This window comes from Chrysochloris asiatica, unplaced genomic scaffold (assembly GCF_000296735.1).
Source record: "Chrysochloris asiatica unplaced genomic scaffold, ChrAsi1.0 scaffold00212, whole genome shotgun sequence".
Classification (NCBI taxonomy): Eukaryota; Metazoa; Chordata; class Mammalia; order Afrosoricida; family Chrysochloridae; genus Chrysochloris; species Chrysochloris asiatica.
Genome location: NW_006408730.1, coordinates 4553915 through 4569495, shown reverse-complemented (window position 1 = coordinate 4569495; position 15581 = coordinate 4553915). Strand labels below are relative to the sequence as shown.

At 37.0% G+C, this 15581-nt stretch overlaps 1 protein-coding gene across 4 annotated transcripts in view; it reads left to right on the top strand.

Annotated features, from left to right (window-relative positions):
• Positions 1 to 15581, top strand: part of ERBB4 (v-erb-b2 avian erythroblastic leukemia viral oncogene homolog 4) — a 1604115-nt gene that overhangs the window by 1105393 nt on the left and 483141 nt on the right. For all 4 annotated transcript variants that reach the window (XM_006872745.1, XM_006872748.1, XM_006872746.1 and 1 more), the window contains exons 10-12: positions 6118 to 6191; positions 8065 to 8155; positions 12321 to 12520. In XM_006872745.1, coding sequence (XP_006872807.1) covers positions 6118 to 6191; positions 8065 to 8155; positions 12321 to 12520 — 365 coding nt within the window. The remainder of the gene's footprint in view (positions 1 to 6117; positions 6192 to 8064; positions 8156 to 12320; positions 12521 to 15581) is intronic.

The following is a 15581-nucleotide window of genomic DNA, read 5'->3' as shown; positions in this document are numbered from 1 at the left end:
TATATATATCTTGCAGCGTTGTAGGATAAGTACCACCAGCCGCTCATGGGAAACCCTAGACATGATTACTATGAGTCAAAACTAACTTGATGGTACAGAACAACAATAATAGCTATTGTTATGGTGTGGTGCTGTAGGATAAACACTTGATTGCAAGATCAGTTTGAATTGCAAGGTCGACTGTCGAAACTCACCAACCGCTCCTTGGAAACCCTATACAGGGTTATTATGTGTCAGAACCGACTTGATGTCTCTCAACAACAAATATATATATATATATAGAGAGAGAGAGAGACACATATATACATTATGTTTGCCGTGTACCATAAATATATCCACAGATAACCTGCAATGTGTAGGGCTGTTCCTCACAGCAATGCATTGTCTCCTGTTTTGTATACCTTTAAAGTATCCTCAAAAACATTTGGACCACATATGTGTGCAAATTTCATACTTGATCATTTTCCTACATTGACTGTCAAAAGTCTTTAGTTATGTTGCCCTTATTTAAACTAAAATATTTTCCCTATTTCTCTTGTCATATAAATATATACCTAGTTACTTTATTTTATTTAAAAAAAAATATTAACTATATGTATAATGCACTGGACTGCAAGGATGCTTTGGAATGCAATATAGGCAGCTCAAGCTCAAAAGCTGCTCTTTGGAAATCCTAGAAATCATGTCAGAAGCAGCACTATGGCACATAACAACAACAGACATATATATATTTACTGCTAACCACAAGGTCAATAGTTCAAATCTACCAATCACTCTGCAGGAAAAGGATGAGGTTTTCGGCTTATGTAAAGATTTACAGTCTCGGAAAATCATACAGCTCGCCAAGAATCTGCATGGACTTTGTGGCATACAACCACCACTACCATATACATGCTTGGTATTTTAATGTTGTCGTTGTTAAGTGTCGTTGATTAGGTTCCAACCTATAACGATCCTGTATAGGGTTTCCAAGGAGCAGCTGGCAAGCTTGAACTGCTGACCTTGCCATTCAAATTGACTTTGCAGACAGGTCCACAGCACCTAAATCCTGCAAGAAAAATCTGTAGATCCTATAGCTTATCCATACACATTGTTATATGTATATATGTGGTGTGATGCTATAGCATAAGCACTGGACTGAAAGCCCAGTATGAACCTCAAAGGCAGTGGTTCGAACTCATCAGCCACTCCTTGGAAACACTACACAAGGTGTCTGAATCAGAACTGATTCGAGGGTACTTAACAACAACACCAATCATTCCTTGGAAACCCTATACAGGGTCGCTATGGGTCGGAATTGACTCAACAGCAGTTAACAACAACAAACAACAAAATCAATGTATATGTGTAGAGTCCTGTTGTAGTACTGCAGGATAAGCACTAGACTGCTAGCCACAAGGTTGGCAGATCAAACCCATTAGACACTCCTCAGAAACTTTATGTAAGGTCACTCTGAATCGAAACTGACTCTACGGCACACAACAGTACTCATAATTGGAGTCTTAGTGTAGTGCTGTTGGCTAAGCACTGGACTGCTAACTACAAGGTTAATAGTTCAAGCACACCAGCCGCTTGTTGGATACCCTATACGTTCTTTGTTGGAACTGACTTGACAGCCCTTACAACAGCAACAGCCATAATGAAGACATATATGGAGACCTGGTGTGGAGCTGTGGCTGTAGTACTGGATTGTGAACTACAAGGTTCAAATCCACAAGCTGCTCCTTGAAAACTCTATACATGGTTGTTATGAGTCAGAACTGACTGGATGGTGTGTAACAACAGCAAGCTACCTCGATAACTATGTAGTGTTCAAAGATGAATATTATAGGGCAGTATAGACAGAAAGGGCCTAATAATTAAAGACAAGTTTTACATCACTTAATTCCCATTAGCCTAAGTAACCTACTAATTAAATATTAATAGGATCCTGTAGTTTAATTACAATATCTGGAGTATTTCTATACGCTAATAGAAAAATCTCAATTAAATGAGGTAATGTTTTTCATAAACTAAGTTCCTGAAAAAATTAATATACTAGCAATTTTTAATTTTAGTTTTAATGTATATAAAAGTTCTTTAAAGCCAATGAGCATGTACAATAGTGCCACTGGCCCAGGAAAGAGGTGAGACATGCTTGAATCCTTATTTAAAATGAGAATGTCAGGCAAAGCTCAGTTTTTAGGGTTATTGGTAGACCTATTCTTCTGCAATGTTTTGCCACATTGGACACAGTTTGTGTACATGTGCTTAGAATAGTAAAATGTTCATCAAATAAGCATGTTGATGCCGTGTCACAATGAAACACCGGCAAGACAAAACTTAGATGACAGACTACAATGATGATATACTGTGCAGGAGAAATAATAGGTTTGGTGGTAAAATAAAGGGATTTCAGTAGAATTGAGAAAATATGTTTCTTTCTATCTTGCGATTGAGCTTTCTTTTCATCACTAAATATAATGACAGGGTGGATATAATATTCTTTTGAATGGCTTGGTGTTTAGCTAGGAAAGTTCTTGATATGAAAGTGCTAAAGATTTTAAAGTTACTATAGGATGAACCCTCCCCCTCAAGAGGTACTTTGGGGTTGGTAAGTGGAATTCTGCCAACTTATTTTATGAGAGTCCTGAATCTCTAAAATTAAGTATATAACGTTTCTTTGGTCCATTGGGCTTCATGCTAACAGTACAAAATTTATTTCATTCCTGGCAACCTGAAAATGTTTTCAGTAAAGGCTTGGACTGACCCCATTATTGTGTGCTTGCCCTGAATTCTGAGTGGTCCTCAATAAAACCAGGATATTTGATTATATTACTAGAACTGTTCCATACATTGCCTTTCATCAAAGACCAAATGTTGAAAGCTCATTCTACTCGTGCAGAGCTGATATGTCTATTGCACATGAAAGTCTTTGCACTTTAAAAAGTGAGAGTAAGTTTCCTTACAGAGTGAACTAAATATTTTCACAGCATATCCTTTAGAAGCATAGCTAGTTGTTCGATGTGTCTTCTGTTCTATATAAAGAAATTTGCTACAAAATTTAACTTACACTGTACGTTTTTGAGTGAGTAATATTCATGTTCCGTAGAGTAACATGCTAATCAATACTTAATGTGTGAATTACATGGCAAGTCATTAATAATGTTTCTACAGTCTCAGTAGTACACAGTACTAGAGCCTCCTATTGCAATTCACGTTAAACTAGTAGCGCATTATATCAATTGTACTTCTTAGGTTGAAGGATAAAACAGTGATTTAGTCAATCAGTTATTCTTGTGGGGTTTTTTTTGTTTTGTTTTGTTTTGTTGTGTGTGTGTGTGTGTGTGTGTGTGTGTGTGTGTTTGATTAATTTTTAAGCGTAGCAACGGTTTACAGACTAAAGAATAAACTAATGATCCAAGGTCAGCAAGGCCAATACAAGGTGGTGTCAGAGACTCAGATGGCTGGAACAAACACAGTACATTTAAGCTATAATGTTGGAATGAAGAAATACCATGGGATTCAGATACAGATTCCCAAGAATCTGGGAAAGAATATAGGCCATATATCTTTCTGCTGGTCAGGCATAGCTTTGTTAAGACCACATCCAATACTTTACCACATCTTAGTGGACATTCCCCACACCATAGAAATGTAATGCAGTAGACACCCACAAAGGAAAAAAAAAAACAACAGTTGGTTGTTGAGTGAATATATACAAAAAAAGTCAATGTCATTGCTTTCAAAAGGTTGGATTTCTCTTGGAGAAATGGCTAATCAACAGAATTACATTATTCTCCACATGGCATATATTAATAATCATATGACGTCTTCACTGCAGTGAATTAAATTAGAAAATCTTCTAAAATAATACAACTTTAGAAAATACTTTGCATTCCTTTAAAAAACTCGATATATTACTTTAATTACTGAGAAATGTTTAATGTTATGTTTGTTCTAATAGCTTGGTGTGGCACTGTAGAGTAAGCACTAGGCTGCTAATCGTCACGTTGCTGTTCAAACCCACAAACTGCTCCTTGGAAACCCTATACTCATTCACTATGAGTTGGCACTAGCTCAAAGGCACTTAACAACAACAATATTCTGAAACCAGTGCCATCAAATTATAGTGGCACTCTAGGACAGAGTAGACTGTTCCATCTGTTTCTGAGGCTGTGGATTTTTATGTAAGCTGTCTGCTTCATCTTTTTCCTGGAAAGCAGCTGGTGGGCTTGAACTGCTGCTTATCTGCCAATGCCTAACCCACTCCACCAACAGGGCTCTTTCTTAATATTCTAAATATGAAATTATTTTGCATGGTCAGTATATTTTTCTATCAAAATATTTTCCTAAGATAAAAGCCTCTGAAAATAGTTGATCAAATACAGAAAATTTCCCAGTTATGAGTGCAATGCATTCCTAACTGTTTAAGTGCAATTTCTAGGTAAATTGGAACAGGTGCATATGGTTATTATTTAGCCTTACTTTAATGCATGAAAAGACTAAGTAGATTTAAAAGCTTCACATGCAACAGGTGAAAGTGATTGTGATGAAGAATTTATTGTGAGTAGTGGTTGATTTAATCAAAAGAATTGCATATTTACATAACGAACTGAAAGTTCTAGTGTGGCACAGTGGGCTAATGCGCTGGACTGCAAGGTCAGTTTGAACTACAAGGTCAGCAGTTCAAGCTCACTACCTACTCTCTATAAACCCTATACAGGGTTGCTATGAGTTGGAACTGGCATGGTGGCACTTAACAAAAACAAAACAAAACAAAAACAACAACTTCAAGTAGGCATTGTTCCATAAGCACTGGACTGAAAGCCACAAGGTCCATAGTTCAAGCTTGCCAGGTGCTCCGCAGGAGAAAGATAAGCCTTTCTTCTCCCTTAAAGATTTAAAGGAGTCCAGGTGTGGCACTGTGGGTTAATGCGCTGGACTGCAAAGTCATTTGAACTGCAAGGTCAGTGGTTCAAGCTCACCAGCTGCTCCTTGGAAACCCTATACAGGGTTGCTATGGATTGGAACCTACTCAATGGCATTTAACAAAAACAACAATAAAAGATTTAAAACCCTAAGGTTTGCTATAAGTTGGAACTGACTCGATGGTACTTAAAAACAACAACTAAAGGTGTTTTTTCATAAGTCTAAACTTTCCAACATAGGGACTGCCTGTATTGAATTTTAAAAGGTATTTTGTGTTTATTTTTTGAACAATCAGAACATTTCTGTACTAATAACAATAATATGAAATATGTTTATTCATTAAGGGATGATATTTTAAGTTCTCTAAAATTTCCAATATCTTTTTTATACTCTGACATTTGTAATCATTTTCAAAATGTTGGTGTGATTCATATGTTGTTGGTAAGTGCTGTTAAGTCGATTTGACACATAGCAACTCTCTATAGGATTTCCAAGGAGCAGCTGGTGGCTTTGAACTAAACCACCAACCTTGTGGGAAGCAGTCCAGTGCTTATCTTACAGCACCACACCAGGACTCCTAGTGTGATTCATATACATGGAAGCAAATATTTCCTTGCTATAAAAGTCAATATAAATAAGAAGATAGGAACACAATACAATCTAGGTGAAGAGTAATCTACATGAAGAGCAATGTTCACATAATATTCAATTATAGCTCATGTAGATAAATAAGAATAAGAGGCTATCTGCACATGTGCTTGTTTCTATCTGGCTTATGAAATTAGAGACGCTAATAGCAATTTAGAATGCCTTGAGGAGACCAAATGGCAGTTGATCTCACTATAATATCATTTATCTATACATTATATTCTTCCCAATTAAAGATAAATCTCTAAAATAAAAATAAAATAAAATTTTCCATATATGGATGTGTGATATTTGGGAGTTTCTTTAGAATTTGATTTAGATCCAACGTAGCCTTTGATGGAGAGCTCAGGCTCTGTGAAATCAAAACTTCTTCAAGGTATCTCTTAGTTCCTTCTCCTAGAACAATTCAGACAAGATATTACTAAGCTTCCAATTGCTAATTAAAATAAGCTATCATTTCTTAGTGAAATAACTATTGTCACACTTCTTCACTTCTTTGAATATGTTCATTCCTTTTCTTAACTTTGACTTTAATGACATCTCTTTTTGTTCTTCTAGGGACCCTTACAATGCAATTGAAGCTATAGACCCAGAGAAACTAAATGTCTTTCGGACAGTACGAGAGATAACAGGTAATTTTTAAAGTACAGTTGTTGTGCTATGTAAATTTGGTGTTTTCTTAAAAACAGTTTATAATATTAGAATCAGCAACTCATTTTAAAAGCAAATCCCAGTTGCTAAAAACTCTTGTTTGTTTTTTGTTGTTGTTTAAACAATAGGTGCTGATGCTGTTGTTATGTGCCATTGAATTGATTCTGACTCACAGCAACCCCATGTAGAGTTTCCAAGGAGTGTCTGGTGTGTTGTTACTAGCAGTCCAGTGGTTATCCAGCAGCACCTTAACTTTTATAGATATTTAGAAAAAGCATATGGAACTAGAAATAAAAATTCATTGAATTTTGACATTATTGTTTTTGAAAATGTAAACTGATCCCTGAGCCCATGCCTTTAAAAAAAATGTACTATTCTCCAACTCGTCTGCATGCGGAGTTTCCAAAGACCAGGTTGCTATGCACTGGTATTGTGTAAACATGTAGGATGCCAGCATCAAATCACAAAATGCAAGATGACTACACCCTTATGTAAGTGTCATATTCCCTCATTACATAACTATCAAGTCGCATCATTACATAACTGCCAAAGCACTGAGATTCATGGTCCAAGTTGACACATAACCTTTACCATCACAACCAGTGTTACTCTTACCTTCTACCTCAAAATTAATTACTGCTAGACGAACTTTGAGGAGTCCTGGTGTGGCATTGCAGGACAATACACTGGACTGCAAGGTCAGTTTGAACCTCAAGGTAGGTGATTCAAACTCAGCAGCACTCTTTGGAAATTGTTTAAGAGTCACTGAGCTGGAACCGACTCTGTGGCAGTTAACAATAACAACAATAGATGTACTTTGCAAATGCACAAAATAGAGAGTAGATTTTCTATTGTTACTATAAATGCAAAATGTTAGAAAACAAGGAAGTCAAAAAGTAGAGAATAAGTGTATGTCATTTATTAGTGAGCATCTAATGTGTTCAAGGAGACCTTGGATGGTGCAGTTAAGACACTCAGTTACTAACTGAAAGGTTGGATGTTCAACTCTACCCAGAGGTGCCTTGGAATAAAGACCTGGCTATTTTTGGCACTGTGGGTTAAAGTGTTGGACGGCAAAGTTGTTTGAACTGCCATGTCAGTAGTTCAAGCTCACCAGCAGTTCCTTGGGTCACTATGGGTCAGAACTGACTCAACGGCACTTAGCAGCAACAGCAGCATTTTATTTGGAAAAACGAAGGCATTGAAACTCCTGTGGAATACAGTTCTATTCTGAAACGTGAAGTAACAATGACTCAATCGATTCAGTGACAGCTGGTTTGACCATTTTCAAATGTGTTACAGTAGCTGATGTGAAATCTATCGAGATGAGTAGGACATGGCTTTCCATCAAAGAATGTAAAATCCAATGAAGAAAATTAGTCATACCCATAAATTATGTATAATGCAAGTTTCACACTAATATAATAAAGGTATACATAAAATGAAAAAAAAATTCAGAGGAAAAGTAGCAACTACAGTTCTCTTTTTATTTAGTTAGAATAAATACTTTTGTTTTAAGAATAATAAATCAAGTTACAAATCACTTGTATGTTTTAATATCTAAAGTTACATTTTTCTATGTATTTACAGTTCACTCAGAAACGTAAGTTATTGATTCTTTTGATGTTCATTTTTATTATTATAGTCCGGAAATGCTGGCAATATATTTATTCTTAAAAGCATGAACCATATATGTGATAGAATGGTTTTAAAACAGGAATGTGCAGTTACTTTCTTACCTCCCTCTTGCAATACATTTCCATGTTATACTTTAAGTGTAATCAGTGTTAAACACTATTATTAAAACAATGCCATTCTGGTTTATTTTCTTTGTATTGTCCTTATTTTTTGTAGGTTTCTTGAACATACAATCATGGCCTCCAAATATGACCGACTTCAGTGTGTTTTCTAACTTGGTCACTATTGGTGGAAGAGTACTCTATAGGTAAGTATATACGTTTTAAGGCTTCATGGTATTTAGAATAACATCTGGTGTGGATTATGTCAGAATCCTTTGCCTTACTGATGAAGGTTATCTGGAAATACTTGTACAAGAAATACTAAATATTCTTTTTTTTTAAATGAGGAATTTACTTGAATGACTGAGAAAGATCTGGTATTATGTGTTGTTTGACTTATTATTGTAACATGATGAAGTTATTTATCCACGTATATGTCAATTTTAATTCCAAACTTAAACACAATGAAAAGATCTCAGATGGTGCTAAGAAGTACTCAAAATATGCAATTCAATTTTCCAAATGACAGTAATTTGAAGTACTATTAGTGTTTAGCAAGAATGGAGCGCTTGTGTGAACCATAAAATTAGACCAGACCATTACTTTGTCCATATGTTATCCTTATTCAAAGATAGCTTTGGTTGACTAGAGAATGGTTCAGATGTTCAGGATATGAATGCTATTGGATCAGGAGGACCTGGTTTTGTATCTAGTGCTGTCATTAGAACCCAACATTGGTGGTGGTTAGGTGCCGTGGAGTCGGAACCGACTCATAGCAACCCTGTGCTGGGTTTCAGAAGCTGTAAATCTTTATGTTGTTGTTAAGTGCCTTCAAGTCGGTTCTGACCCATAGCGACCGTGTACAGGGTTTCCGGAGGGTGTAAATCTTTACGGGAGTAGAAAGCCTTATCTTTCTCTCGCGGAGCTGCTGGTAGTTTCGAACCGCTGACCTTAAGGTTCACAGCCCGATTCGTAACCACTATGCTACCAGAGTGAGGCTTTCTACTCCAGTAAAGATTTACAGCCTCGGAAAGCCTCGGAAACCCTGTACGGGGTCGCTATGACTCCACGACACATAACAACAACAACAAATCTTTATGGGAGCAGAAAGCCTCATCTTTCTCCCGCGGAACAGCTGGTAGTTTCAAACCGCTGACCTGAAGGTTCGCAGCCCGATTCGTAACCACTACGCTACCAGAGCTCCTAGAACCCAACATTACAGGACTGGTATTTAGGAATTGGTCCATGATCCTACATGAAGGATCATGGACCAATGTATAGGTAAATCACAATTCAGAAGGTACTGTTTTTAAGTTAAATTGTAAATGCTTTTCATTCACATGATAAAAATATATGAATTTGTCTTTATTAAGCCACTACTTGTATTCTAGATTTACCTCAGATTTCACCTAAATGAAATTCTTGTTTATGAGTAATCCTGGTGTGGCGCTGTTGGATAATGCACTGGACCACAAGGTTGGTTTAAACTGCAAGATCTGCAGTTCAAACTCATCAGCTACTCCTAGGAAGCTCTACACAGGGTCACAATGAGCCAGAACCGAGACTTGACTGCACTTAACAACAACAATAAAATTAATTTAATAAAGATACTTTACTGTGTTTAAATTTGAAAAATGACTAAATTCAGTGGTCGTAAATTCTCTATAATAGCATTTCACAGAAAGTATATTAAAATTTTCATTAAAATAGTTGTATCTATATGAAATTTTAAAAAATATAAAGTGGGAAAGAACTTGATAAAATAAAGAGTATTTGAGGGGAACAATCTATTCCAGTGCTATATGAAGCCAAATTTTACCATCTATGAAATTAAATGCTATAAATCAATCAGAACATTGTGCTGACATGGTATTCAATAAATCAAGGATGCTATGATCAGAACAAAAGTTTAGAAAATACATTGACTCTCAGTCTTCATCATTGAGCTAGTGGTTTACATGTATGTTATTGTTGTAAGCGCTGTGTAGTGTCTAGTCAGTCCCAAGTCATAGCGATCCTGCCTGCATAGGGCTTTTGAGGAGTGGCTGGTGGATTTGAACTACCCACCTTGTGGTTCAAACTGACCTTGTGTATGAATAATAATTTTTGGCATTAACAGCAAAGTGTATTTAGAATATAACTGAAAAATATGGCTTTGATATATAAAATGAAAAATAATGTTCATAAGTTGACTGAAATATGAGAAATGTATTTATTCTTTAGAGAATGGAAAATGAAGATGATTTTTAGAAACATAGACTCAACTGAAATAAAACCAATTTCCTTGAAATGATAATTGGTTTCCACAGAGTAGCTTTTATTTAAATTTTGGAGACACTTTCCCTAGTTCCCAAAGCCTGCTGAGCATTTTAAAATTTCTTAGTTTAATTTCATGCTTCTATTTAATATCTAATAATCTTCTCTTCTTACTAGTACTTAATGTATAAGTACTGTTAATGTTTTACTCTGTGTAGGTGAGTAATAATTAAGTAAAGATTTATTCTTAAAACAGGATTCTGTCCTTGAAGAACTTAGAAATTCAAGGAGGCTAAAGGAGCTCTGGTAGCATAGTGGTTACCAATTGGGCTGCTAACATTAGGGTCAGCAGTTAGAAACTACCAGCTGTTCCACGGGAGAAAGATGAGGCTTTCTGCTCCCATAAAGATTTACAGCCTTGGAAACCCTGTACAGGGTCGCTATGAGTCAGAACCGACTCCATGGCGCATAACAAAACAAGGCAGTGAGCAGATATTTTATTGGTGGATATGTAAGAATAAGTAAAAAAATTATTGCTACGAAATTATAGAAGCTTTTATTAAACAATAATACCAAACTGTGAAGCTAGTGTTTCTCCATATATCCTCCACTTAGGTTTATACAATTCTCAAGGTATTCCTTCCATATCTCTAACCCTTTCCCAAAGAATTCTGAGCATTTTGATTTATACCACATCAGAAAGGCAGTTTGGGCATCTTAAAGAAACTCAAACTGTGTACCTTTTAAATGTTCTTGAGCTTTGGAAACAGAAAGAAATCTGAAGGGCAAAATAAGGGCTGTTGAGTGGATGGGGTAAGGATTTTCAGTTTCATTTTCACAGGACAGCATTTGCCAACCTGGAAGAATGAGCAGATACATCGTTGTAATAGAGAAAGAAAAGCCTCACTGTATGTTTCCGGGCCTTTTCTCACCAATGCAGTTTTCAAAGTTCTTCAAACTTTTCCATGCCAAGCCACTACCATCATCCAGTGTCCTTCCAGACAATCGATCACGACTACCCCTTTGGAGTACCCCGTCACCATAACCTTTTGAGCTTACCAATTTGCCTTGAATGTAACTGTCCCAGCAGATACCCTTAGAAGTCACTATTTTGATTGGATGTATTTTTTTTTTTTTTTGAAGACACCCTAAAAATACTAAGACCAATGTATTATGAGAGAAATTGTCTGCAGCCCTCTTCTGGTCACAGAGTCGTATTTAAGCATGTCTTGTTTGATAATCGATTCATGTTTGAATTAGAGTCCTAGTATCCAATAGATGACTTACCCTAATATAGGTAGAGATTTGTTGTTGTTGTTGTAGTTAAGTGCCGTCGAGTTGATTCCGACCCATAGCAACCCTGTATAGGGTTTCCAAGGAGCAGCTGGTGAGTTTGAACCACCGACCTTGCAGTTCAAACGGCTTTGCAGTCTGGTGCATTAACCCACAGCACCACACTCCATAGGTATAGATAGATCAGATAGATCAATATTCATAGTTCTGAGAAATGAACAATTTCATTTGGGGGGAATGTCTTAGGCAGGTTTTCTAGAGAACCCAAACCAGTGAAACATATATATGTATATATGTTACACACACACACACATATATATACATATATATATAAAGAAATATGTGTATATGTTTATATTTATATAGAGAGAAATATGTATATATGTTTATATCTATATAAAGAGAAACTTGTTGTCAAGAAAGTGGCTTACAATTGCATAGCCCCAGGTACCCAGTGGACGAGAAAGAGAAAGCCTTTCTTGCATGTCCACTATATCGGAAGCAGCCCACAGTCCCAAGGAAACATCCCTTTAATTGATTGACTACTCATAGCCACTCATCACAGCCTGTATTAGGTTTCATCGCCATGGAATAAGCACATTTCAGTTTCTAAACCAGTGGAAACCTTGGCTTGGTCAAGTTGACACAGAACCCTAACTATTAAGTTACGACTTTTAAAACTGACAGTATATAGCATATAAAAAAAGAATACCTTTCTGATTTATTGATTCAATCTCCATAGTTAATGTAACATCATTATTTTACTTTGCTTTCCAAAGTCAGAAAATTATGATTGTTTCATATTCCCTTTCCTCCTTTTAGTGGCCTCTCCTTGCTTATCCTCAAGCAACAGGGCATTACTTCTCTGCAGTTCCAGTCTCTGAGGGAAATCAGCGCAGGAAACATCTACATAACCGACAACAACAACTTGTGTTATTATCATACCATTAATTGGACAATACTCTTCAGCACCCTCAACCAAAGAATTGTGATCCGGGACAATAGGAAAGCTGAGAACTGTAGTAAGTACATTATCTAGAAAATGAAATCATACGGCCTTTACACATTTTCTCTCATTCTGTACTAGACCTGGACTTCTGGTGTGGTGCCCTAGGATAAACACTCAACCTTAAAGTCGAACTGTTTGATCTAGTGTGTTGTTGTTGTGAAGTGCCATCAAGTCAGTTCTGATTTATAGTGACCCTGTATAGGGTTTCAAAGGAGCAGATGATGGGTTTGAACAATGACCTGTGGTCAGCAATGCAGTGCTTATCCTACAGCAACACGCTAGTATTATATTTGCCTATGTAAAATAATTCAGAGAAGATGATTTTTTTTTTAAAAAAAGCTTTTTATGGTGAAATGAGTGAAGGTTTACAGAAAAGATCATCAGTTTTACATTGAACAAATCATATACTTTGTTTCATCTCAATGATTGCAATCCCCTCCATGTAACAACAGTTATCCCCTTTCCTCCCTGTTGTTCTTATTTCTAGTCTGCTTTTCTTCCCAGCCCTCCTCAAGTTTGGCTTTAGGTGAACGTTTCCCCTTGATCTTGACTGGTTAACCATTCCATGGGGAGAATACATTATTAGTGTTGTTGTGCCCGCTGCTTAGCTGAAACTTATGCCACGGGGTTACTTCTGTTCCAGACCTGAAGGGTAGCTGAGGACCATAGTCAAAGGTTCCTCCAGTCTCTTTCTGACCAGTAAGCCTGGTCTTTTTTTTTATAACTTTGAATTTTGTTCCACATTTTCTGCTACTCTAAATAGGACCTTCTAATGTGATTCCTTTCAGAGCAGTTGTTAATGATTGCTGGGCAAAATGTGTTTCTTCTGGTCTCAGAGTCATGTTGACTGACGTTCGTATGTTCCATTGCTCCATTGGACTAACTGGTTTCAATCATCTTCGATTTTCATCACTGTTCTTTCTTCCACACAAGGAGAGACCAATAGTTGTACCTTAAATGGTCTCTCATGAGCTTTTAGGGTCTCAATTGCTAATAACCAAAGCAGGATGTATAACATTGACTTTGTGGACTACATTATGCCAATAGACCATAGTGTCCTTTTCAATGATGGTCCTAAGTCCCCAGGTCCAGCAACTCATTGTCTTAAGATGCTTGGTAATGTCTAAGATGTCCTCATTTTGCCTCCTGTATGCTCTACCACGTTCCTAGGTGTGCTTGTAGCAAAGGTAGATACCCATGCACAAATATCCTCTAAGTAAGTTTTGTTTGGTACCATATTTCCATATTTGAGAAACTTGCCTAATCATAGGGTTCCTTCACTGGAAATTTGGAATTAGTAGGTCACATGGAGTCCTACACTACTCTGGTAGTGTAGTTGTTACAAGTCGGGCTGCTAACCTTGAGGTCAGCGGTCTGAAACTGTCAGCCACTCCACAATAGAATAATGAGGCTTTCTGCTCCTGTAAAGATTTATAGCCTCAGAAACCCTTCACAGGATCACTATGAGTTGGACCCAACTTCACGGAACACAACTACCACCACCACCACATAGAGTCCTGGTGTGGCTCTATGGGTTAATGTGCTGGACTGCAAAGTCAGTTTGAACCACAAGGTTGGTGGTTCTAGCTCACTAGCCACTCCTTGGAAACCCTCTAAAGGGTCACTATGAGACTATGAGTTGGAATCTACTCAAAGGTACTTAACAACAACAAGCATAAATCCTGGGAATCTAAATTTTTTATGAAACACCTTAGGGAACTCCTTGGATTAAAACTGTTTTTTAAAATCCATTTAATGAATTCTCTGTTGTTTGTTCTCTGGTGTCAGTGAATTTGGTAGAACAGGTTTTGGAATGGTGGACAAAAGAGAGATATTTTCTTCTGATATGTGTAAAAACTTTTGTTTGAGAAACTTACTGTTCACTGGGGATATATTCAAAGTCAAATTCTGGCTCTTGTGGATTTATTTTAATTTCTTCAGCTTCCGCCTGAAATTGATGGTCTGTTCCAGAGACTGCACATGGCCTTGGTTAGCTGATGATATGGAGCTTCTCCACCATCTCTTTCCATAGATGTAGTCAGTTTAATATCTGTGTATTCCATCTGGTAGATCCATATGAATAATGATGTTTTGTGTTGCTTAAAGAAGATATTTACAATGAGGAAGTCATTAGTCTTACAAAATTCTTACATGCAATCGCCAGCATTATTTCTATTATCAAGGTCATAGTTTCTAACTACTGATCCTTCGTTTTTATTTCCAAGCTGCACATTCCAATCACCATTAACTATCAACACATCTTGATTGTATGTTTGATCAATTTCACACTGAAAAAAATGGTAGGATTCTTCAATTTCATCTTCACTGGCGTTAGTGGTTGGTGCATACATTTGAATACTGATATTAACTGGTCTTCTTTGTAGGCATATAGATATTATCGTATCACAGACAGTGTTGTACTTCAAGACATATCTTAATACGTTCTTTTTGATGATGAATGTGATGCCATGCCTCTTCCATTTGTCATCCCTGGTATAGTAAACCATGTGATTGTCAAATTCAAAATGGCAAACACCAGTCAGTTTTAGTTCACTCATTCCTAGGAATTCAATGTTAATGCGTTCCATTTCGTTTTTGACAATTTCCAATTTTCCTAGATTCATACTTTGTACATTCCTTGTTCCAATTATGAATGGATGTTTGCAGTGAATTGTCTTCATTTTGAGTTGTGTCCCATCAGTGAATGAAGGTCCAGATGGCTTAACTCCATTTGTGTCATCCTAGTCAACTCTACTTTGAGGAGGCAGCTCTTCCTGAGTTGTAGTTTAAGTGCCTTTCAACCTGAGGATCGCATCTTCCGGTACTATATGTGCCAATATTCTGGTGCTCTTCATCATGTTTCAATATTCAGCATTCTGGTGTGCCGGGGTTTTCCCTCGACATAGTTGTCACGAGTTTTTGGTTCACGAGGAGGGGAGATCCAGCGGCGATAGGGATAGTGAAAGAATATACAGACAAAGAGAAGAAGGGAGACAATGAGGCACCCCAAAGCCAGGGTGGATACATCACTGGTGGGCAGGCTTGGGACTACAGGCATCATGGCCTCTGCAGGC